Source organism: Dryobates pubescens, chromosome 12 (assembly GCF_014839835.1).
Source record: "Dryobates pubescens isolate bDryPub1 chromosome 12, bDryPub1.pri, whole genome shotgun sequence".
Taxonomy (NCBI): domain Eukaryota; kingdom Metazoa; phylum Chordata; class Aves; order Piciformes; family Picidae; genus Dryobates; species Dryobates pubescens.
In genome coordinates this window covers 6201078-6223151 of record NC_071623.1, presented here as the reverse complement: position 1 = coordinate 6223151, position 22074 = coordinate 6201078, and the positions used below count along the sequence as shown (strand labels likewise).

General features: G+C 46.8%; 1 protein-coding gene across 3 annotated transcripts in view; it reads left to right on the top strand.

Moving 5' to 3' along the window:
- The window catches only part of SH3KBP1 (SH3 domain containing kinase binding protein 1), a 189874-nt gene that overhangs the window by 81785 nt on the left and 86015 nt on the right, over positions 1–22074 (top strand). For 2 of the 3 annotated variants that reach the window (XM_054165907.1, XM_054165905.1), the window contains exons 4-6: positions 9260–9366; positions 17786–17909; positions 21765–21839. In XM_054165907.1, the coding sequence (XP_054021882.1) occupies positions 9260–9366; positions 17786–17909; positions 21765–21839 (306 nt within the window). The remainder of the gene's footprint in view (positions 1–9259; positions 9367–17785; positions 17910–21764; positions 21840–22074) is intronic. The other variant, XM_054165906.1, reaches the window with a different exon arrangement.

Below are 22074 nucleotides of genomic sequence, written 5' to 3'. Positions count from 1 at the left end.
CAAAGCCCTTGGATCCATGAGTGACTTTGCTCACAAGCATTTTGGTTCAATGAGACTTTCAGTGAAGTGTAGTTCTTCTGTATTTGCATTTATAGTCTGGTTTTGTTCATTGTCACTGAGGCTTTGGTAACATACAGGTTAGCTGGGCATGGGGAAATGTATTATTGTGTCCAGCTCTGGAACTCTCAACACAGGAAGGACATGGAACTGATGGAGAGGGTCTAGAGGAGGCCATGAAAATGATCAGGGGCTGGAGAACCTCTGCTCTGAGCACAGGCTGAGGGAGCTGAGAGTGTTCAGCCCGGAGAAGAGAAGGCTCCAGGGAGACCTAATAGCAGTCTTTCAATACCTGAAGGGACTACAAGAAGGCTGCAGAGGGACTGTTTGCAAAGGCCTGCAGGGACAGGATGGGAGGCAATGAAGTGAGAGAAAAGCAGATTTAGGTTGGCTATTAGGAGCAAGTTCTGCACCAGGAGGCTGCTGCAACACTGCAACAGGTTGCCAGGGAGGCAGTTGAGACCCCATCCCTGGAGATGTTCAAGGTGAGGCTGGAGAACGCTGTGAGCAACCTGATCTAGTGGAGGATGTCCCTGCTGACTGCAGGGGGGTTGGACTGGATGACCTTGGGATGTCCCTTCCAACCCAAACCATTCTGTGATTCTATGAAATGTGCAGACTGTCTGTTGTGCTTTTTGCAGAACTTTCTGATCAGTGGTGAGAACAAAATTCCAAGGCAGCTCAGAACAGCCTCTATATTCAGCTTCACTAGGGGACCATTTCTCTGCAGTCACTGTTCACTAGGTGAGGGTCTTGCCTTAATATGCTGATCTCTTCAGGAATTGCTGGCTCCCACCACCCAGGCCTGTAGTGAAGATGGCAAAGAATACTTCAAGCTGAGACTTGGTACAACCAACCTTTTGCAGTCCAAGCCAAACATGGCAGTGTTGTTTCTACATTGAGAGAACACTGCATTCAGAGAACTGGAAACAGAATAAGATGTGAAGTAATTATTCTGACTCAGAAGGGGGGGGATTTATGTACTCCCACATTAAGAAAAAGGCTGGATACATTGAGGAATAATGTGGATGGATCTCTGTGCTAAGTGAAGTGAGAACTGACAGTTCTGCAGCAGCTGCCAATGCTGGGGACTGCAAAAGGGGGCCATGTTTGCATAGGCACTCTGCCTTTGTCTGCAAGCAAACATGCTGCCATGAATTACTGAATCACAGGATGTTAGGGCTTGGAAGGGACCTCCAGAGATCATCCAGCCCAACTCCCCTGCCAGAGCAAGAGCACATCCAGGTGGGTTTCGAAAGTCTCCAGAGAAGGCTCCACAACCTCTCTGGGTAGCCCAGGGTTTGAGCTCCAGCACCCTCACCATACAGTAGTGTCTTCTTATGTTGCAGTTAAACTTCCTGCACAGGACACCACCAAACAGAGCCTGGCACCTTCATCCTGACACCCACCAGATATTGATAGACATTGATAAGATCCCCTCTCAGACTTTTCTTGAATGAGCTCTCAGGGCTCTCAGTCTTTCATCATAGCAGAGATCTTCAATTGCCTCAATCATCCTTGTAGTACTCTGTTGGACTCTTTCCATCAGATCCCAGTCTCTTTTGAATTGGAGAGCCCAAAACTGAAAAGAAAAAAAAAAAAATCATCAAGTCTATCAAGCCAAGCCCATTAAAGCAGCAGGTTAGTTTGGATTGTAGCATTTGCATGATAGTAGCTGAGAAATAATAACAACCCTTACCCCGAGGAGTGCAACTGTGCCCAGGTAGCCAAGAAGGCCAATGGCATCCCGGCTGGGATCAGCAATGCTGTGTCCAGCAGGAGCAGGGAGGGGATTGTCCCCTGGTGCTCAGCTCTGGTGAAGCCACACCTTGAGTGCTGTTTCCAGTTTTGGGCACCTCAAGAGAGATGTGGAGGTGCTGGAGCCAGGGCAGAGGAGGGCAAGGAAGCCGTGAAGGGCCTGGAGAATAAATCTGATGAAGAGCAACTGAAGGAGCTGGGGATGGTTAGTTTGGAAAAGAGGAGGCTGAGGGGAGAGAGACCTCATTGCTGTCTACAACTACCTGAAAGGATGTTGTGGAGAGGCTGCTGCTGGTCTCTTCTCACAGGTAATTACTGATAGAACAAGAGGGAACAGCCTCAAGCTGCACCAGGGGAGGTTTAGTTTGGACATTAGGAAAAAACTTTTCACAGCAAAAGTGGTCAGGCATTGGCACAGCCTGCCCAGGGAGGTGGTGGAGTCACCATCACTAGACATGTTTAAAGGTGGTTTGGATGTGGTGCTTGGGACTATGGTTTAGGGGTGACCCTTGTAGAGTAGGGTTAATGGTTGAACTTGGTGATCCTGAGAGTCTCTTCCAAGCTGAATGTTTCTGTGGTTCTGTGACTTGAGGGCTCCTCCTGGTGTGTTTTCCTTCTAGCAGAGCTGCAGGACAGGTCCTTGCATAACCTGGCACATTGAGCTTCAGCATGTCAGCAGCCCAGTGGGCAGCCCTGCCACAGCTCTGTTCTCTGCAAGGTTTTGAAAATGTCACGGCTTGAGTGCCATGGGAGGCACATGCCTGAGTGTTCCTGCCCAAGTGACTCCTCAGTGTGGTGTAAGTGTCTCAGCATCAGACCTATTACTGTCACTAGGCTGGCTGAGTCACTTTTCCAGTCTACCTGCTCATCTTCTAGCTTCCAACATTAACTTCCTCGAATTTAGGGTTTATCTGGGCTTATGTTCCAAGGCAAATTTAATGTAGTTTCCCCTATTTTAGGAACACTGCTGAAGGGGAGAGTGAAATATCTGCTCTGTCTGTGGATGTGTTAGTATTTTTTGTTTAACTTTCTTGCCTTTAATCATAGAAGCACAGTAAGGAAGAGTTTGGATTGTTGATTTTTTATCTTTCTTCTTTGGTGTTACTGCCTGTGTTCATTGTGCAGTGGCTCTCAGAATTGATCGCTGTATTTTCCCCCATCACTTACTGAGGCATGTATTTAATGGATGTTGTTACTTGATGGAGTGAAAATCAAATTTTGACAATGCTGGGGGGGGGGTTGTGGTTTTTTTTCCTCCTGATAAGAGAGGCTTGCTTGAACCTGCCATAGCAGAGGGCATTAGGGAGATTGAGAAGCTGTCATAAAGCACTGATGCTCTGGTAGCTGAAAATGCAGCAGCCCTCTTATTAGAATGCTTTAAGAAAAAGATGTATTCCTCAAAACTGCTCTGAAATAGGGTGGGGTTTTTTTAAGATAAGTTGGACAGATGTCAGCTACCAGACAGCAAGCTGGTAGTACAAAGTTAGTGTTTTTGGAAGTCACTGTGTAGGAATCCATGTGGTTTGATGTAAATGCTTTTGTTTATTGAGAAGAGAACACAAAGTAAACTGAATGTCCCAGTGTGGGCTGGGGAGTCACCTGGTGGAGAGCAGCACAGGGGAAAGGGAGCTGGGGCTTCTGGTGGGCAGAAGGATGACCATGAGCCAGCAATGTGCCCTCCAAGGGCATCCTGGGGTAGGTTAGAAGAGGTGTGGTTAGTAGGTCAAGAGAGGTTCTCCTGCCCTTCTACTCTGCCCTGGTGAGGCCGCATCTGGAATATTGTGTCCAGTTCTGGGCCCCTCAGTTCAAGAAGGACCTCAGGGAACTGCTTGAGAGAGTCCATCCCAGAGCCACAAAGCTGCTGAAGGCTATGGAACATCTCCCTGTGAGGCCAGACTGAGGGAACTGGGGCTTGGAGCCTGAGGGGTGCCCTCATTGCTGTTGATAAAGATGTGCAGGGCAGTGGGGACGACAGAGCCAGGCTCTGCTCAGGGATGTCCAAGAACAGGACAAGGGGCACTGGGTGCCAGCTGCAGCAGGAACTTTTCACTTTCCTAGCATCTCTTGGTGCTTTGGATTGGGCTTCAATGATCTTCCCTTCACAAGTGTTTCAGCTGGGGCTTACCAAATAGAGCAGCCTGGCTCCTGCTGTGGTATACTGAAGTGCTCCACTTCTTAGTTAATTGATAGTTTTCTCCTAAATGCATCTGACCACTCTTGCTGTGAATGGCTGTCAGTAATTACTGGTGCTGTGCAAAAGACTCACACCGTAGAAGACCTAAATATTGCTGCATGTTTTTAACAAAGGAATGAATTAACTGACCGAGTGAGGGTTGCTGCGATTCTGACTGTGCCTGTATGTTAAAAGGTGATGGTGTAACAAAAATGTGGCTTCCAGGCCTTCAGGTTCCTCACAGACAAATCTTGGTCATAAAATTCACAGCAGCAGCCAGATGGCTGAAACCTGCAAGTGTTGCTGTGGAGTCTGGCAAGAGCTACTCCTCAGCAACAGCCGAGCATGAATCCCCTCGGAGTAATGCGTTAGTAGCGGTGGTGGCATATTGCAGTGGGGCTCCATTGTGCTTCATGGACTCCTGCAGTCTTCATGATTCATGTCAAACCAGGGCACTTCCCACTTCATCTGCTTGCAGGGAAACACAACAGCTCCACAATAAGCTGTCGGGTAGAGCATTGCAAGCACCTCAGGTACTCTCTCTCCTTTCACTCCTCCTTGCAGTTTATTCTTCTCTTCTCTGAGAAATTAATGTCACAAATTAAAGCAAACAAAGACAAAACACCACCAAAAAGCACCCTCTGCAGAGCACCTCTGCCATGAGGATAGGCTGAGGGAGCTGGGGTTGGTCACCCTAGAGAAGAGAAGACTGTGGGGGGACCTTAGAGCTGCCTTCCAGTACCTGAAGGGAACCTACAGGGAGGCCAGAGAGGGACTTTTTGTAAGGGTGTCCAGCAACAGGAGAAGGATGGCTTGAAACTGAGGGAGAGTAGGTTTAGACTGGAGCTGAGGAAGAAGTTCTTCAGTGGGAGGGTGGTGAGACTCTGGAATAGGCTGCTCAGGGAGACTGTGGCTGCCTCCTCCCTGGGGGTGCTTAAGGCCAGGTTGGATGGGGCCTTGAGCAGCTGAGTCTAGTTGAGAGGTGTCCCTGCCTATAGCAGGGGGATTGGAGTAGATGATCTCTGAGGTTCCTTCCAACGTAAGCCGTGCTGTGATTGTGTGAACAACGAAAAGAGCAAAGCCAGACTCCCCAAAACCCCAAACCAAACAGAACAAAAAAAGCACCCAACACTTCCTTCTACCTCCCTTAAAATACTCACAGCCGCCTGACTTCTGTTTTCTGCTAGACAAGGAAGAAACTGACCTCAGGAAGTTTTTCTTTATCATCCATCCAAAAGCATTCACTCTTCTAACAGCATGTGGGTGGTGAGAGAGTTGGAACTGATATCTCACATCCCAGGTCTGCTGAAAGACTCCAGGAAAATAATGAAATTGGAACCTGGCAATTCCGGTGCCTTCTAAACTCAGAGTTGTTTGCCTGCTTGTGGGTGGGTGGAACGTGATACAGTCCTTCTTGTTGTGGGAGATAATGACAGAATCCACAGTAGAATCACAGTAGTGTGACCAAGACTTCATCTGTATCTCTTAACACCACCACCACTGTGTACCTTTTTCTTAACATATGCATTTTTATATACACAGTTCAATGATTTATAACGAAAAAAAACCCAACATAACCAACAACAAAGGGGTAGGGTAAACATAGACTCATAGAAGGGTCTGGGTTGGAAGGGACCTTGAAGATCATATAGTTCTAACCCCCTTGCCGTGGGCAGGGACACCGCCCACCAGCCCGAGTTGCTCAAGGCCTCATCCAGCCTGGCCTTGAACACCTCCAGGGAGGAGGCAGCCACAGCCTCCCTGGGCAACCTGTGCCAGAGTCTCACCAGCCTCACTGGGAAGAATTTCTTCCTAATCTCCAGGCTCAATCTGCCCTCCTCAAGCTTCAATCCATTCCCTCTCATCCTATCACTCCCAGCCCTTGACAGAAGTCCCTTCCTGGTTTTCTTGTAGCTCCCTTCAGGTACTGGAAGGTTGCTGTAAGGTCTCCCTGGAGCCTTCTTTTTTCCAGGCTGAACAGACCCAGCTCTCTCAGCCTGTCCCTACATGGGAGGTTCTCTAGCCCCCTGATCATCTTTGTGTCCTCCTCTGGACCTGTTCCAGCAGCTCCATGTCCCTTTTCTGCTGGGGGCCCCAGAATTGGAGTGTTCCAGGTGTGGTCTGAGCAGAGGGGCAGAATCCCCTCCCTGTGCTGCTGGTCTCTCTGCTTTGGAAGCAGCTCAACACACATATGCCTGCTGGGCTGTAGTGACCACTGCTGGCCCATGGAGAGTTTGTCACCAACTGACATCCCCAAGTCCTCCTTCTCCAGACTGCTCTTGAGTCACTCCTCCCCCAGCCTATATTTGTGCTTGGGATTGCCCTGACCCATGTGCAGGACCTTGCACTTGCCTATGTTGAACTTCATGATGTTGGCTTTGGTCCAGCCTGTCCAAGACCCTGTGGATGAATCCCTTCCCTCCAATGTGTCAACCAGACCACACAGCTTGGTGTCATCCACAAACTTGCTGAGGGTGCCACAAAGATGTTAGGCTGGTAGCCTGAAGCAGCTGTCTTAGCACTCCCTTGAATTCATGCAGCCTAAAAACACAGAAGTGATGTCTTAGTTGTGCAATTTTTGCCTTTTGTCTTTTTGCATACTGAATTTAGAACTAGTTTCTAGCTGAGTCACATCACAGCCCAGCTTGCCTATCTAGGAGGCTCTGTGCCCCAAAGCAGTTTCCCCCAGCTGCAGATGGAGGTTTGGCAGCAGGAAGGATGGGAATTGAAACTGCAGTGGATGAGCAGCTGATGCTGTGTGCAGGGAATTCTGAAATAGAAGAGGGAAAACTTTCTTCCAGCTTGTCATTGTCCTCCTGACAGAGTTGCCTGAAAGGGACCTCTTTGGTAAATGTTTTTACTAAGGTCTGTCACTTTGCATCTGCTTGAAGGGTGGCCTTGTGACCCTCACTCTTCTTTTGTGGTTCAGTTGAGCCTGCCAGTAAGCCTGCAGTAGAGGGAAGTCCATGGGTCTGCAGGTTGTCCATGGGTCTGCAGGAAGTCCATGGGTCTCCTACAGCAGCTCTGTGCTTTATCATGCTTGAAATGTTTTGTATGTCAGGACATACACAGCCTGCTCAGGGAGGTGGTTGAATCCCCAAACCTGGATGTGTTTAAAGGTGATTTGGATGTGGTGCTTGGGCTCTGGTTTAGGGGTGACCCTTGTAGAGCAGGGTTAAGGGTTGAACTTGGTGATCCTGAGGGTCTCTTCCAAGCTGAATGTTTCTGTGGTTCTGTGACTTGAGGGCTCCTCCTGGTGTGTTTTCCTTCTAGCAGAGCTGCAGGACAGGTCCTTGCATAACCTGGCACATTGAGCTTCTGCATGTCAGCAGCCCAGTGGGCAGCCCTGCCACAGCTCTGTTCTCTGCAAGGTTTTGAAAATGTCACGGCTTGAGTGCCATGGGAGGCACATGCCTGAGTGTTCCTGCCCAAGTGACTCCTCAGTGTGGTGTAAGTGTCTCAGCATCAGACCTATTACTGTTACCGGGCTGGCTAAGTGAAATATATACCCTTAGGCCAGCTTCTCCTGAGAGCCTAGATGGCCAAGCTTAAAGGCAAGAGAGCTGCTAACTTTGCTTCCAGTAGCTGGTTGGTCATCAAAATAAGCCTATTTACCACACCATATGCATTAAAAGACCTTGTTTTGAGGGTCCTTTGGGATGAGGTGAGGAGAAAGTTGTTCACTGAGAGAGTCATTCACCATTGGAATGTGCTGCCCAGGGAGGTAGTGGAGTCACCATCCCTGGAGGTGTTCAAGAGGGGATTGGATGTGGCACTTGGTGCCATGGTTTAGTCATGGGGTCTGTGGTGACAGGTTGGACTTGATGATCCTTGAGGTCTCTTCCAACCTTGGTGATTCTGTTATTCTGTGAGTTTTAATTCTATTTTCTTTGATATTAATGCACCTTGAACATGTGTGTATATACATGCATCTGGATCTCAGTGTGTATACAGAGAGAGAATCACAGCATGGTCTGGATTGGAAGGGACCTCCAGAGGTCATCCAGTCCAACCCCCTCTGCAGTCAGCAGGGACATCCTCCACTAGATCAGGCTGCCCAGAGCCCTGTCAAGCTTCACCTTGAATACCTCCTTGGATGGGGCCCCAACCACCTCCCTGGGAAACCTATTGCAGTGCTCCACTACCCTGATGGTAAAGAAATTGTAAAAGAATCTGTGTAAAAAGAGAGGTTATTGAGATATGTGTACATCTGTGGAAGGGTAATGGAAAAAAAGATACAGGACAAAATAATTAGTTGAGAGCTTATTTCCCTGAAAGCAAAACCCACAAGGGTTTGAATCTCTTCCTCATCCCTCTAATTTCTGAATTTGTCCTGGTGAGGCCACATCTGGAATATTGTGTCCAGTTCTGGGCTCCTCAGTTCAAGAAGGACCTCAGGGAGCTGTTAGAAAATCCAGCACAGAGCCTCAAAGCTGCTGCAGGCAGTGGAACATCTCCCTGTGAGGCCAGGCTGGGGCTTGGAGCTTGGAGCAGTGGAGCCTGAGGGCTGCCCTCATTGCTGGGGATCCAGATGTGCAGGGCAGAGTGGAGAGGACAGAGCCAGGCTCTGGTCAGGGATGTCCAAGGACAGCACAAGGAGCAGTGGGTGCCAGCTGGAGCAGAGGAGGTTCTGTAGGAACATGAGGAAAAACTTTTTCCCAGTGAGGGTGGCAGAGGCCTGGAGCAGGCTGCTCAGAGAGGTTGCGGAGTCTCCTCTGAGGACATTCCAAACCCACCTGGATGTGTTCCTGTGTGACCTGCTCTAGGTGCTCCTGCTCTGGCAGGGGGTTGGCCTGGATGGTCTCTGGAGGTCCCTTCCAACTCCTAACATCCTGTGATTTACCTGCACCCTCTCTATAGAGCATTAGCCTAGAGCAGAAATAGTAGCAAATGCACCTGGTTGGATCCTCTGGGTAACGTCTGCCTGCCCTGCCCCTAGGAAGCACAATCTCTTAGTTAAATTTTGGCTCTTGACTATTACTACAGAAAAGAAAAACTCCCCAGAATTTATTTTCCTTTATTAATTGCATTTAATTATAACCATAGTTGAAAGAAGTAGTAAGTACCAGAAAGCCTCTCCAACTTCTTTTTGTAAATCAGGCAACTAACCTAAACATTGCAAACATTCAGATTCTTTTAATAGCACTCAAAGAATAATATTTCATCTTTAATCCCCATCCCTAGCTTGTGTTTGGCATGGAAATTTATTTTATTGGGTTTGGTTTTTAGCTCCCCCTTTCACAATTTCTTTGTTTCCTTCATTTCCACCAGGAGAGAGAAACAGAAGAAGAAGATGTCAGGTGGCTTTCAGTTACATGCCTCAAAATGAAGATGAGCTGGAATTAAAAGTCGGTGACATCATTGAAGTTGTGGGAGAGGTGAGCAGATCTTTGGAATGCAGTTCTGACATATCCTGTGCTTGCTAAGCCGTTAGACACTCTGTGCTTCAAGGCTTAATTTCAAGCAGACATCTTTCTTCTCTGGTGTACTGAGGTGTCTGCTCTGGGTTACTGTTGGGGATGAGGATTTGGTGAAGGATCTCCCCCTCCCCATAGCACATCTGTTGGTTTTGCTTCATGAGTTGAGGCTTCTGAGTTCTGCTCAAAGTTTGTGCTGCAGGACTATAGAATTGATATGTGTGAAGGACTAAAATGATAGCAGAAAAAGCTTTTCCCAATTTCAGTAAGTCAGCCACAGGGAAGAATTAGCTTTACAGAGTTAAACATATGTAAGAAATGTACTTGAAGCCATCTGGAATTCACCCATAACATTCACCTCTCATCATATTGCCTTCCATTTTTATCTGCTTCATTTTAGCCTAAGCAGGTTAAAAGCCCCTACTCTGGGCTTGTTCCAACAGCTCTGTGTCCTTCTTATGATGGGGACACCAGAGCTGGATGCAATATTCAAGGTGGAGTCTCATGAGAGCGAAGGGGAATACTCTTCTCTCTAGGTGCTCTCAGATCTTAGCCTGCTCAAGCAGCATTAAAAGGTGCATTTCATTTATTTGGGGGATTTTTTGCCCCCCCTGCCCCTCAGCAGATAACAAGTCAACATTTTCCTGGGTCACAACAACCCCATGGTAAGTTACAGACTTGGTGATGTGTGGTCAGAAAGCTGCAACTCAGAGAGGGACCTGGGGGTGTTGGTTGACATTTAATGGAACATGAGCCAGCAATGTGCCCAGGTGGCCAAAAAGGCCAAGGGCATCCTGGCTTGGATTAAAAATACTGTGGGCAGCAGGGACAGGAGGTGATCATACTCCTGTGCTCAGCACTGCTTAGGTTACACCTCGAATGTTGTGTTCAACTCTGGGCCCTCACTCCAGGAAGGACATTGAGGAGCTGGAGCCTGTCCAGAGAAGGGCAACGAGGCTGGGGAAGGGCCTGGAGCACCTGGGCTATGAGGAGCAGCTGAGGGTGTTCAGGCTGGAGAAGAGGAGGCTGAGTGAGACCTCATTGCTCTCTACAGCTCCCTGAAGGGAGGTTAGAGCAAGGAGCGGGCAGCCTCTCTTGGGGCAAGGGACAGGAGCAGAGGAAACGGTTTCAAGGTGCCCCAGGGAAGGTTCAGGCTGGATGTTAGGAAATATTTCTTCACTGGAATGGCTCTCAAGCATTGGAATGTTCTGCCCAGGGCAGTGCTGGAGTCACCATCCCTGGAGGTGTTCAAGCAGTGTGTGGAGCTGGTGCTTAGGGACATGGTTTAGTGTTGATCCTTCTGTGCTGGGTGGAAGGTTGGACTGGGTGATCCTGGAGCTCTCTTCCAACCAGATGTTTTCTGTGATTCTGTGATGGATTTTCTTGTCAGGCATAGATGATATGATGTTGTTTTTCCTGCATCAGTAACTTAAGAACTTAGTTCTAGAAAAATATAAATCCTGTTGCCATCTCCATGCCATCCAACATGTTCTTAGGAGAGATTAAATCCCCCCATCTGAAGGTAAGCAGCTTAGCCATCGCTGCTTTCCCTTGAACCGAGCTGCGCACACCAGCTCCTCACGTTGTCCTTCCTGGAACCAGGCTTGATGTGGCAACTTCCCTAACCTTATTCTGTCTGTGAGCAGCATTCTCCATGTTATAAGATATTTAAGAGCTTATTTTGAAGCCAGTGTAAACTCCATGTTCTGATAACTTCCGTGGCAGTGCAGGAGCTGTTTTCATTGCTCAATCTGAAGCATCTTTTGACCTCACATGGCCAGAGAAATATCTTCTGTCACTTGCCCTACTTAAAACTTTTAAGTCTGTGTCTTTCAAGTGTAAAGCGATGGAATAAAAATCCCTTCCTAGTATCCAGCCAACAAAATTAACTCTACTAAATGAATTGTATGATTAAATAATTTAGATGAGACACTAAGCTTCTCTTCCGAAATGCATCTCTTGTCTTCTTGTAAATGTGAACAACTGAATTATACATAACAGATCTCTTTAAAATGAGACTGGAAATGTTTGCATTGAAGTTGAAAGTGAAACATGGCTGCACTTGCATGTGTGTGCTTACAGTTAAGGACAAGAGCCAGCAGTGTGCCCAGGTGGCCAAGAAGGCTAACGCAACCTGGCCTGGATGAAAACCAGCAGCAGTAGGGCAGTGATGGTGCCCCTGTACTCAGCCCTGGTGAGGCCACAGCTTGAGCACTGAGTTCAGTTCTGGGTGTCACAGGTTAGGAAAGACATTGAGGGGCTGGAGAGTGTCCAGAGAAGAGCAGCCAGGCTGTGGAGGGGTTTGGAGGCTTCATACGATGAGCAACTGAGGGAGCTGGGGATGTTTAGTGTGGAGAAGAGAAGGCTGAGGGGAGAGCTTATTGCTCTCTACAGCTCTCTGAAAGGAGGCTGGAGTGAGGCTGGGGTTGGTCTCTTCTCCCAAGTACCCAGCGACAGGATGAGAGGCAATGAATTGAAACTGTGCCAGGGGAGGGTTAGGTTGGACATGTGGAAAAGCTTCTTGAGTGAGAGAGTGGTGAGGAGTTGGAACAGGCTGCCCAGGGATCAGGTGGTAGAGTCACCATCCCTGGAGTTGAACAAGCTGTAGCTGTGGTGCTTCAGGATATGGTTTTATTGCTCATGCAGTTGGGTTGCAGTTGGACTTGATGATCTTAAAGGTATTTTCCTACCTTAGTGATTCTGTGAATCTATTCTATGTTTTCTGGAACCCATTTGGATTGCCAATTACAGACTTTGTAGTCTTAAATTCAAAATTGCACCTTGAACTGCTGCTGTTGAGGAAAGCATTGAGAGCTTGCTGATGCTAAGGTTTAAAAAAATCTATGGTCTGGGGCTGCTTTTTCTGACTGGCATTGCTAAGAGACTGCAGCACTGGGATTGGTTTTACTGGAGTGCAGGAGAGGATTGCTCACAGCTAGCTTGAACTGCTGGCCAGAAGTGAATGTCAAAGGAGAACAGCTGACACATGTGAGGCTGTGCCCACTTTGACCTTATGAAATACCCTGATCTGTTAGCTGCTGAAACAAGTTCTGCCTCAGGCATTATCTGATGCTTTCATGCGATCCAGGCCATTGTCTGACTCTTCTGGGTGGAACTAAATCAGAGGGAAAAGAGAGGAATACAGCAAAAAGAATTCTCAGTACCTTAGGAAGTGTTGTTATGTGAGCTATATTTTCCATCATGGAATCATAGCATGGGTTGGGTTGGAAAGGATCTCCACAGGTCATCTAGTCCAACCCCCCTGCAAGTAAGCATGGGCATCGTTCATTAGATCAGGTTGTGAAGAGCCTTTTTGAGCCTGACCTTAAATAGCTCCAGGGATGGGGCCTCAACTGCCTCCCTGGGCAACCTGTTGCAGTGTTCCACCACCCTCATGGTGCAGAACTTGTTCCTAACATCCAATCTAAATCTCCCCTTCTCTAATTCCAAATCATTACCCCTCGTCCTGCCCCTGCAGGCCTTTGGGCACAGTCCCTCTGCAGCCTATTTGTAGCCCCTTTCAGGTACTGGAAGGCTGCTCTTAGATCTCCTGGAGCTTTCTCCTCTCCAGGCTGACCAACCCCAGCTCCCTCAGCCTGTCCTCATAGCAGAGGTTTTCCAGCCCCCCGATCATCTTTGTGGCCCTCCTCTGGACCTGCTCCATCAGGTCCATGTCCTTCCTGTGTTCAGGACTCCAGAGCTGGATGCAGTACTCCAGGTGGGGTCTCAACAGAGCAAAGTGGCAGAATCACCTCTCCCAACCTGCTGGCAATGATGCTTTTGATGCAGCTTAGGCTGCCATTGGCCTTCTGGGCTGCAAGTTCACACTGCTCATCTCCAACTTCTCATCCACCAGAACCCCCAAGTGCCTTTTCCACAGGGCTGCTTTCTGTCACCTCATCCCCCAGCCTGTATTGATAATGAAGATTGTGCCAACCCAGGTTCAGGACCCTGCACTTGGTCTCATTGATATATTCGCAATTCAGAGTTAATTCCTATTTGTTCTAAATAGTTGGAAATTAATTATGATAAGATCAAACATTCATCACAACAGATAAAAGGCTTGTCGTTAAACTGGAGATTTCCATAACCACATGGGTACTCCTGAGAAATAAATTAGCAGACTGAAATGAAAAGTGCATTTAAATAGAACCAGAGAGCATTTTCATCATTGCTGATGTTCACATTTCATGTGTGATTGAGAGCTTGCTGCTTGTCATCTTTTTAGCTCATTAGCTGTAACTCTAATTACCATTGTCCCCAAACTACAGCTGTAACTAATTGTCTTTTTAAATGCAAGTGTCTGCATTCCAATTATGTTTTACCCTTAGACTTTCATCATGGGATGCCAGACAATTAACCTGCAGTATCAGTGTGAGGACGTTTGGCATCTTGTGCCACAGTTCTGAGCCTGCTTTCATGTGGCATTAGTCTGTTCTTGTGCTGCTATCTGCCTTGTGGCCTCTTCCTGCTGAGCTGTTTGGCAGTGTGCAGTGCATGGAGTTAGAAGCTCACAACTGAGTCTTTGAATAGGACTTGCTGTGATACCTATGGACTACTTCTTTGATGTTTAGTTAACATTTGTAGAATGGTTTGGGTTGGAAGGGACTTTAAAGAGTTCAAGAAGGTCCTCCGGGAACTGCTTGAGAGAGTCCAGCACAGAGCCACAAAGCTGCTTGCTGGCAGTGGAACATCTCCCTGTGAGGCCAGGCTGAGGCAGCTGGGGCTTGGAGCAGAGCAGCCTGGGGCCTGCCCTCATTGCTGGGGATCAGGATGTGCAGGGCAGTGTGGGGAAGATGGAGCCAGGCTCTGCTCAGGGATGTCCAATGACAGGACAAGAGGCACTGGGTGCCAGCTGGAGCAGAGGAGGTGCCACATGAACATAGGAAAAAACTTTTTCCCTGTGAGGGTGGCAGAGGCCTGGAGCAGGCTGCCCAGAGAGGCTGTGGAGTCTCCTCTGGAGACGTCCCAAACCCACCTGGATGTGTTCCTGTGTGACCTGCCCTAGGTGCTCCTGGTCTGGCAGGGGGGTTGGACTGGATGACCTTTGGAGGTTCCTTCCAACCTGTAACATTCTGTGATTCTTGTATCAGCTGGAAAACTTAATATAAGCTGTTGGATGCTGTGAGTATATTCACATCCATTTTAAGTTTACCTGTCGGAGGTCTTTGTGGATGTGCATTTCTCTCACTTCCACAGAGGTTCATAAATATCTGTGCCACATAAGAGAGTGCCAGTGTTAACTGGTAAGGAAACACTGAGATGTTAACTTGGAAGATGTAAGCTGGAGAAAATTACTTGAGGGGAAGATGGAACTGAGTGATATAAGCCACTTTATTTCTGTCAAGTAATCACAGCATCTTGCGAGGCAGGGATGTTGGGAGCTGTGTCATTCCCCTGTGATCAATCTTCTAGGCAATCAGCTAATGCAGTTATGGTTTGGTGTTTAGCTCTGATCAATAGAGCCATCTGAGAATGCTGCATTAGGAATACTGAGAGATTTTATGGCTGAAAGATTGTGTGTTTTGTGTGAGAGGAGACCATACATAGGTGTTTAGAGGCGTAATTTGTGGAGTCTGCTGCGTGGTGTGTGTCACGCAGTTTCAGTTTTCCATGGGTGTTTTAGTTTGTTTGGAGAGAAGAAAAACAAATACTGCACTTCAGAGGCTTTGATGAGAAAAACCTGCAGCCCACTGAAGGGATTGAGTGATTTCTGTGTATTCTGTTCTCTGAAGTAGCAGCAAGATGTTGTCAACCTGGACTTTAGTAGAGCCTTTGAGACCATCTCCCACAGCAGCCTCCTCCAGATTCTTGTGGCTCATGGCATATCCAGGTGGACTCTTTGCTGGGTTAAAAACTGTCTGGAGGCCAGGCCCAAAGAGTTGTGATCAACAGAATTCAACCCAGCTGGGAGAGGTCACAAGTGGTGTCCCTCAGGGCTTGCTATTGGGGCCAGTTCTGTTTAACATCTTGATGATTTTGATGTGGGGATTGAGGCACCATCAGCAAGTTTGCAGATGACACTAAATTGAGTGGCAGTGTTGATCTGCTTGAGGGTAGGAAGGCTCTGCAGAGATCTGGACAGGTTAAATCCTTGGGCTAAGTTTTAACAAGACCAAATGCACTTTAGTCACAGCAACCCCATGCAACACTACAGGCTTGGGGCAGAGTGGCTGGAAAGCAGCCTGGTGGAAAAGGATCTGCAGGTGCTGGTGACAGCCGAGCAGTGTGCACAGGTGGCCAAGAAGGCCAACAGCAACCTGGCCTGGATCAAAACCAGTGTGGCCAGCAGGAGCAGGGCATGCTGATGCCTCTGGACTCAGCCCTGGTGAGGCCATAGCTTGAGCACTGGGTCAGTTCTGGGTGCCACAGGTTAGGAAAGACATTGAGGGGCTGGAGAGTGCCCAGAGAAGAGCAATCAGGCTGGGGAGGGGTTTGGAGGCATCATATGAGGAGCAGCTGAGGGAGCTGGGGGTGTTTAGTCTGGAGAAGAGAAGGCTGAGGGGAGAGCTTGTTGCTCCTGCAGCTGCCTGAAAGGAGGCTGGAGTGAGGCTGGGGTTGGTCTCTTCTCCCAAGTACCCAGTGACAGGATGAGAGGCAATGAATTGAAACTGCCAGGGGAGGGTTAAGTTGGACATGAGGAAGAACTTCTTCATTGAGAGTGGTGAAGGGGTGGAACAGGCTGCCCAGGAGGTGGTGGAGTCCCCATGCCTAGAGGTGTTCGAGGAGCTGTAGCTGTGGTGCTTCAGGATATGGTTTAGTGGTCATGGTAGCTGGGTTACAGTTGGTCTCAGAAGTGATTAATTCTCTTTCTTCAATCCCCACAGGTCTCAATGATCTTAAAGGTCTTTTCCAACCTTAATGACTCTATGATTCTATTTTCATAATTTTATTTGGGAGTTAAACATTTTTGGAGATACTGTGTCACAGATTGACACTGCTCTCCCCTGTTATTTGTTTTTTTGGTGAATGGTCAGTGTTTGACAGATGAAAAATATTGCTGTCATGGGTGTGTTTAGCTGATGCATGTAATAACTAATTGGTTGCTGTCCCATTATCACCTAAAGGCTTTTAAGGGCTGTCATTTCACCACCTGCCACCAGCATTCAATCCTAAATGGGTTAGACCAGAGGCAGTTTGGCACTTTTAAGTGGTATTTTCCCTTGGGATTGGGCTAGGAAGAATCTTCTCCTCTTCTGACCATGCCATTACTATCTGTTTCTGTAGCTCTTTGTAAATGTAGAGTCAAATATCCAATAGCACTGTTCTTTTGCTCTCCATTGATTAACACATTAACCATGTAGCACCAGTCTTAACGTTAATAATAGAGAATAATAATGTCAATTAACAGCCTTAATAATGGTGATTAATAATTCTTAATAGTGTTAACATTAATGTTAATAATAGATAATAATGTTAATAATAGATGATTTATGGTTTTGATGGGCATGGCAGGAATGTTCACATGATTTACAATAAGATTCACAGGTTGCATTGGGTTGGAAGGGACCCTCAAAGGTCATCTTGTCCTAACCCCCTGTAGGCAGCAGGGATACCTCCAACTAGATCAGGCTGCCCAGGGCCATGTAGAGTGTGATCTTGAGTGTCTCCAGGAATGGGGCCTCCAGGATTGAGGAATCATATTTCTGGGCAGCCTGTTGCAGTATTTCACCACTCTCGTTGTGCAGAACTTCTTCCTTATGTCACAGATCACAAAATTATTGGGGCTGGAATAGACTTCTGAGATCATCAAGTCCAGCCTAGTTAAGACTGGCTAGGCCTTTGCAGGCATTCCTCTTTCACCTTTGATTACTAAGGGAATTTAAGCTCTTATATTTTGCAAATCATATCCATTCAGGAGATGGTCATGCACAGGACTACAGCTTGCATGGAAAATGTAGTGATTGAACTGGTAGCCATAAAAATGGAAATGCAGAGACACCCTGTGCTCTCTGTTTGGGCTTTTTATCCTTTTATTTAATGTTTATCCATGCTTCTGACAGCTGTCAGCACTGCTGGCATTTCCAGATGGGTGCATCCATCTCTCTTTTTTCTATCTTGTTTGGTTGTTTTGGTATTTTTGTTTATTTATTTATTTGTTTCATTTGCTGTAGTTTTACTTGGTTTGGTTTTGGCTTGTTGGGTGTTGGTTTTTTTTCTTGTTATGGGGGAGCTTCATTTGTTTTGGGCTTGTTTTGTTTTAGTTGGTTTTTTAATAGAGAGGCATTCTGTCATGAGCCTATGCCATGTGCTCCTCACAGCTGAAATTAATCCAAGCCACTTAAAATCACTCCTGCCATTGTTATTGGAAATGATGATAGACATCTGTAAAGTGCTGCTTCCCTTAAACCCTCTGTGTTTTGGTTTTGTCTTGCTGCAGGTGGAAGAGGGCTGGTGGGAAGGTATCCTCAATGGAAAAACTGGCATGTTTCCTTCCAACTTCATAAAGGAACTCTCTGATTCTGATGATGCTGGAATAGCACAGGAAGAGCAAGTAAAGCCAAGTAAGGAAAGCAGATATTCTTGATGTCGTTTCTGTATGTCTGTGCTTTCATCCCCTAACACACTGCCAGGGTTCTGCATTCTTACCTCTTGCTTGGAAGGTGGTTTTGGATGCCATGTTCTCAGTTTAAGCAGTGCAGAGGGTCAGATAATGATGCCAAGTGTGTACCAGTGCTACCTGAGCTGTCATATTGACAGCGCTCTGTGTGCTGTGACCTGCAGAGCTGCAGCAGCCTGAGAAGAGAAGGCAATGATGGTTATGGGATTTGTATTTCAAAATGCAAAGGCTTTCTGATCTTTAGATGTGGAAAGCAAAGCAACAAAACATCTACAAAGTGGCTGTGCTTATTGAAAGGAGGGATTCAATTACCTTGGCTTCTCCGATGACTCCAGTTGGTGGAAGGATTGGTAGTGATTGGTGTGGGACATGCAGCATTTTTCCCCTCCAGGTGCTGAGCATGTCACTATCACCTCTGTCACCCACTGCCCCTACAGCCAAAGGGAAAAAAGGCCAGGAGTGGGACATGGACTTTGTTCTCTCACTTACAGTGGGCCAGTGCTGCTGCAGGTGAAAAACATGTTTGGTAACTAAGTTTGAAAGTGTAAACATGGTAGTGGGTTGCCCTGTTGGTAGCTTTCCTTGGAGAATAACCTGAACCTGTTTGATGTAATGGATGCTTTGTATGTTTTTCTGTTCTTCAAACACATGCTCTTTTATTTCCTAATTCAGTGGTCAATTCTGAATCTTTAGTGAAAAAGAGTCAGTTGTATTTACATATTCCAGGCTTATGCCACAGTGCTTGCCCCAGGGTCTTCCTATTTTCAGCACTGCAGATGTTCTTTGCTGTTTAGCATATGTCTGAGATCTCTGAACAAGCCAAAGTAAAAGGACTTCCAGGACTACAGCACTGCAGCACAGGAAGTTCCACCTCAGCATGAGGAAGATCTTCTTTACTGTAAAGGTCACAGAGCGCTGGAACAGGCTGCTCAGAGAAGTTGTAGAGTGTCCTCCTCTGGAGACTTTCAAGTCCTGTCTGGATGTGTTCCTGTGTGACCTGCAGTGGATTCTATGGTCCTGCTCTGGCAGGGAATTTGGACTCAGAGATCTCCAGAGGTCACTTTCAACCCCTAACATCCTGTGATCCTGTGACCTTTGTAAGCTTATTTCAACTGAAATTTACCAAAGTCTTTATAGTTCAATCTGTCACTGGGAGGCAGAAATTTAGAGTACTTTTTGTTTCTGTTTTTTAATCTCTTTTTTTTCTTTTTCCCATTGAAGGCAAATTTCTCATCTTTATTCTATCCCACAGAAGTAAGATGCTAAAATATGTGACTTTTGCAGTGATGACATTTGGTCACGTTGCTTTATTTTTGCAATGGAATAACTATTCATGGGTGGTGTAGCACTGGTGACCTGGCCCTGTGATTAGTGCTGCTGAAGATACTGACAGGCAGCATTTTTTCAGACCAAATTGAAACTATTTCTAAGGAAGTTAACAACTTTGAGTGTGATGCAAAGGGGAAAAGGGCATTAAAAATGAATTTTCACATTTCAGTGAGATTGCAAACTGCTTTCTACAACCTGTATATGCTATCATGTACCTTGTTCACTGGAAACACAGTGTGGCTTGGAAGAACTAATTGTATAGGTGTAGTTTCAGCTCTGGATTCAGTACTATTTGGTATACTAGAAATGGCCAAGGTAAGTGAAACTGTTGAGGTGGGAATACTCCAACACTGCCTGGATGGATGAATATTCCTCCCCCAGGTATTTTGGTAATATTCACTTCATAATAAACATCCTAGAAAGTGTCTTTTTACAGAAACACACATTGGAGTGTGTAAAAGCAGCCACAAAGCATTTGTTTCATTGGCGTCCATAATGGCACAGCCCCGAGCTTTCTTTGGAGACACTGAAAACCCATTTGGATGCATCCCTGTGTGACCTGTTCTAGGTGCTGCTGCTCTGGCAAGGGGATTTTACTGGGTGATCTTTGGAAGTCCCTTCCAACCCCTAGCATTCCGTGATTCTGGGATGCTTAGTTCAAACTCAGTTTTGTGTGCCGGTTCCAACTCTCTGTGGAACCTAACACCTGTGATGCTTGTATTGAGAAGATACCAGTAACACAGACACTACTTTTGACTCTTTAAATTGAAGATAACTGTAGCTGAGAGATGGGGTTTTCTTCTTTCTTCTATGTCATTTCACTCTTTGGAGGTGCTTTGTGGCTAGCTAAGATGCTGTGTTATTGGCAGCTATTTTCTACACAGCAAAATACCTATGAAACAAAAGAACACAGTGAGCCCTCTCAGACAGAGATTCAAGGAATGGAGAGATTCCTATGGAGGCTTTAATGCTTTTTTGTATTTGTTTTACTTCAAGTAACCCCATCAGTTTAAGACTTCATTCCCCCAGCAGAGTTACAGGAAATAGACATTAGCTCAGCTCTTTCTGTATGGTTTCTGTAGGTAGAGGTGGTGGTCCCTAAACACATGGTGCTTTAATGAAGCTCTTTACAGGTACACTGGTTATTTGGATTTGGAAACCTTCATAATAAGATTGCAAAAGTATCAGTAAATTTATGGAATTGACTAGGAATGCTAAATCTCACTCCAAATGTCTGTGCTTAGTCTTAAAATGAAATAGAAACGTTCTGAACAAGTAAACCCTGGAAGATTGCACATCAGGCTGGCATTTCTGGGTGACATCTCAAAAGGGTGTACACTTATGACTCTAGATCAACTCTTTCCTTCATGGATGGCAAGAGATGACAGCACTTCAAATCTGGCATAGCTCCTCTCTGTTTCTCTGGCAACATTGTTTGAATCTCTGTATCACAAGGCAGAAGCCTTGAATGTGAGTTCTGGATTCAGTTAGTACTTAGGGGCTGTACCTGTGCATTGAACTGGAGCCTTGGGCAGTTACTGACGTTCTGCAGAGTTTCTAGAGGGACCTAGAAAGAGTTGAAGTATGGCTCTGCTGTCTTGAGCAGTAACTTTGTGTTCTTCAGCCTATCTTGTAAACTGGGTAAGATAACACTTAGGAGGCTTAGTGTGAGACTTAAAGTAGGGTGGGATCTTTGGAGAAGGGATACTGTGCAAATACAAGATCCCATCTGGAGTGCTGCATTCAGCTCTGGAGTCCTCAACACAGGAAGGGCAAGGACCTGATGGAGCAGGTCCAGAGGAGGGCCACAAAGATGATCAGAGGGCTGGAAAACCTCTGCTATGAGGACAGGCTGCGGGAGCTGGGGTTGTTCAGCCTGGAGAAAAGGAGGCTCCAGGGAGGCGAAGAGCAGCCTTCCAGTACCTGAAGAGGGCTACAGGAAGGATGGAGAGACTGTTTGCAAAGGCCTGCAATGATAGGATGAGGGGAAATGGTTAGCAATTAGAGAAGATTTAGATTGGATGTTAGGAACAAGTTCTGCACCATGTGGGTGCTGCAACACTGCAACAGGTTGCCCGGGGAGGTAGTTGAGGCCCCATCCCTGGAGATGTTCAAGGTGAGGCTGGACAAGGCTGTGAGCAACCTGATCTAGTGGAGAATGTCTCAGCTGACTGCAGGGTGGTTAGGCTGGGTTACCTTTGGAGGACCTCCCTCCCCCCTGTAAAGTGTCCAACAGAATTTAGCACAATCCTGAGACCCTTTTCTCTGCCATACATGCAGTGAGAACATTTTATATCCGGTATTTTGTCATTGTGCTAATGAGGCTTTAAGAATGTTAGTGACTGAAAATACAGATTAAAACCTCTTCCTTTCCCTTCTTTTTACCATCATTCGATTTCTTCACCCCTACCCTTCCCCTTCTCCTTTTGTTTTTCTTTTTTTGGTCTTTCCTTCTCTTGCCTGCTGTCAGGAAAATCTGCCTTTGAAGGGACAATTCTGTACAGAGTGGCGCCGGCAAAGATTGGCAGCTACAGACGCTATAACAGTGAGTGATGTTCGCAAACCAACCAGCAATAGCTTCAGTCCCCTGCACTTGTTTGAGTTATTGACACTTGTAAAACGTGCCACTGCTGCTCACTCGTGGCCACTCCACGTGCATAGATCTGTCTGTAAGCTAAAGTCAGCTTGCTGCTGCTGACCTGCCTTAGCATTAGTGCAACGAGAGTGCACTCGTTCCTTCTGTGCATGGCTGTGTTCTGTGTCCATATAATGTCCGTGTG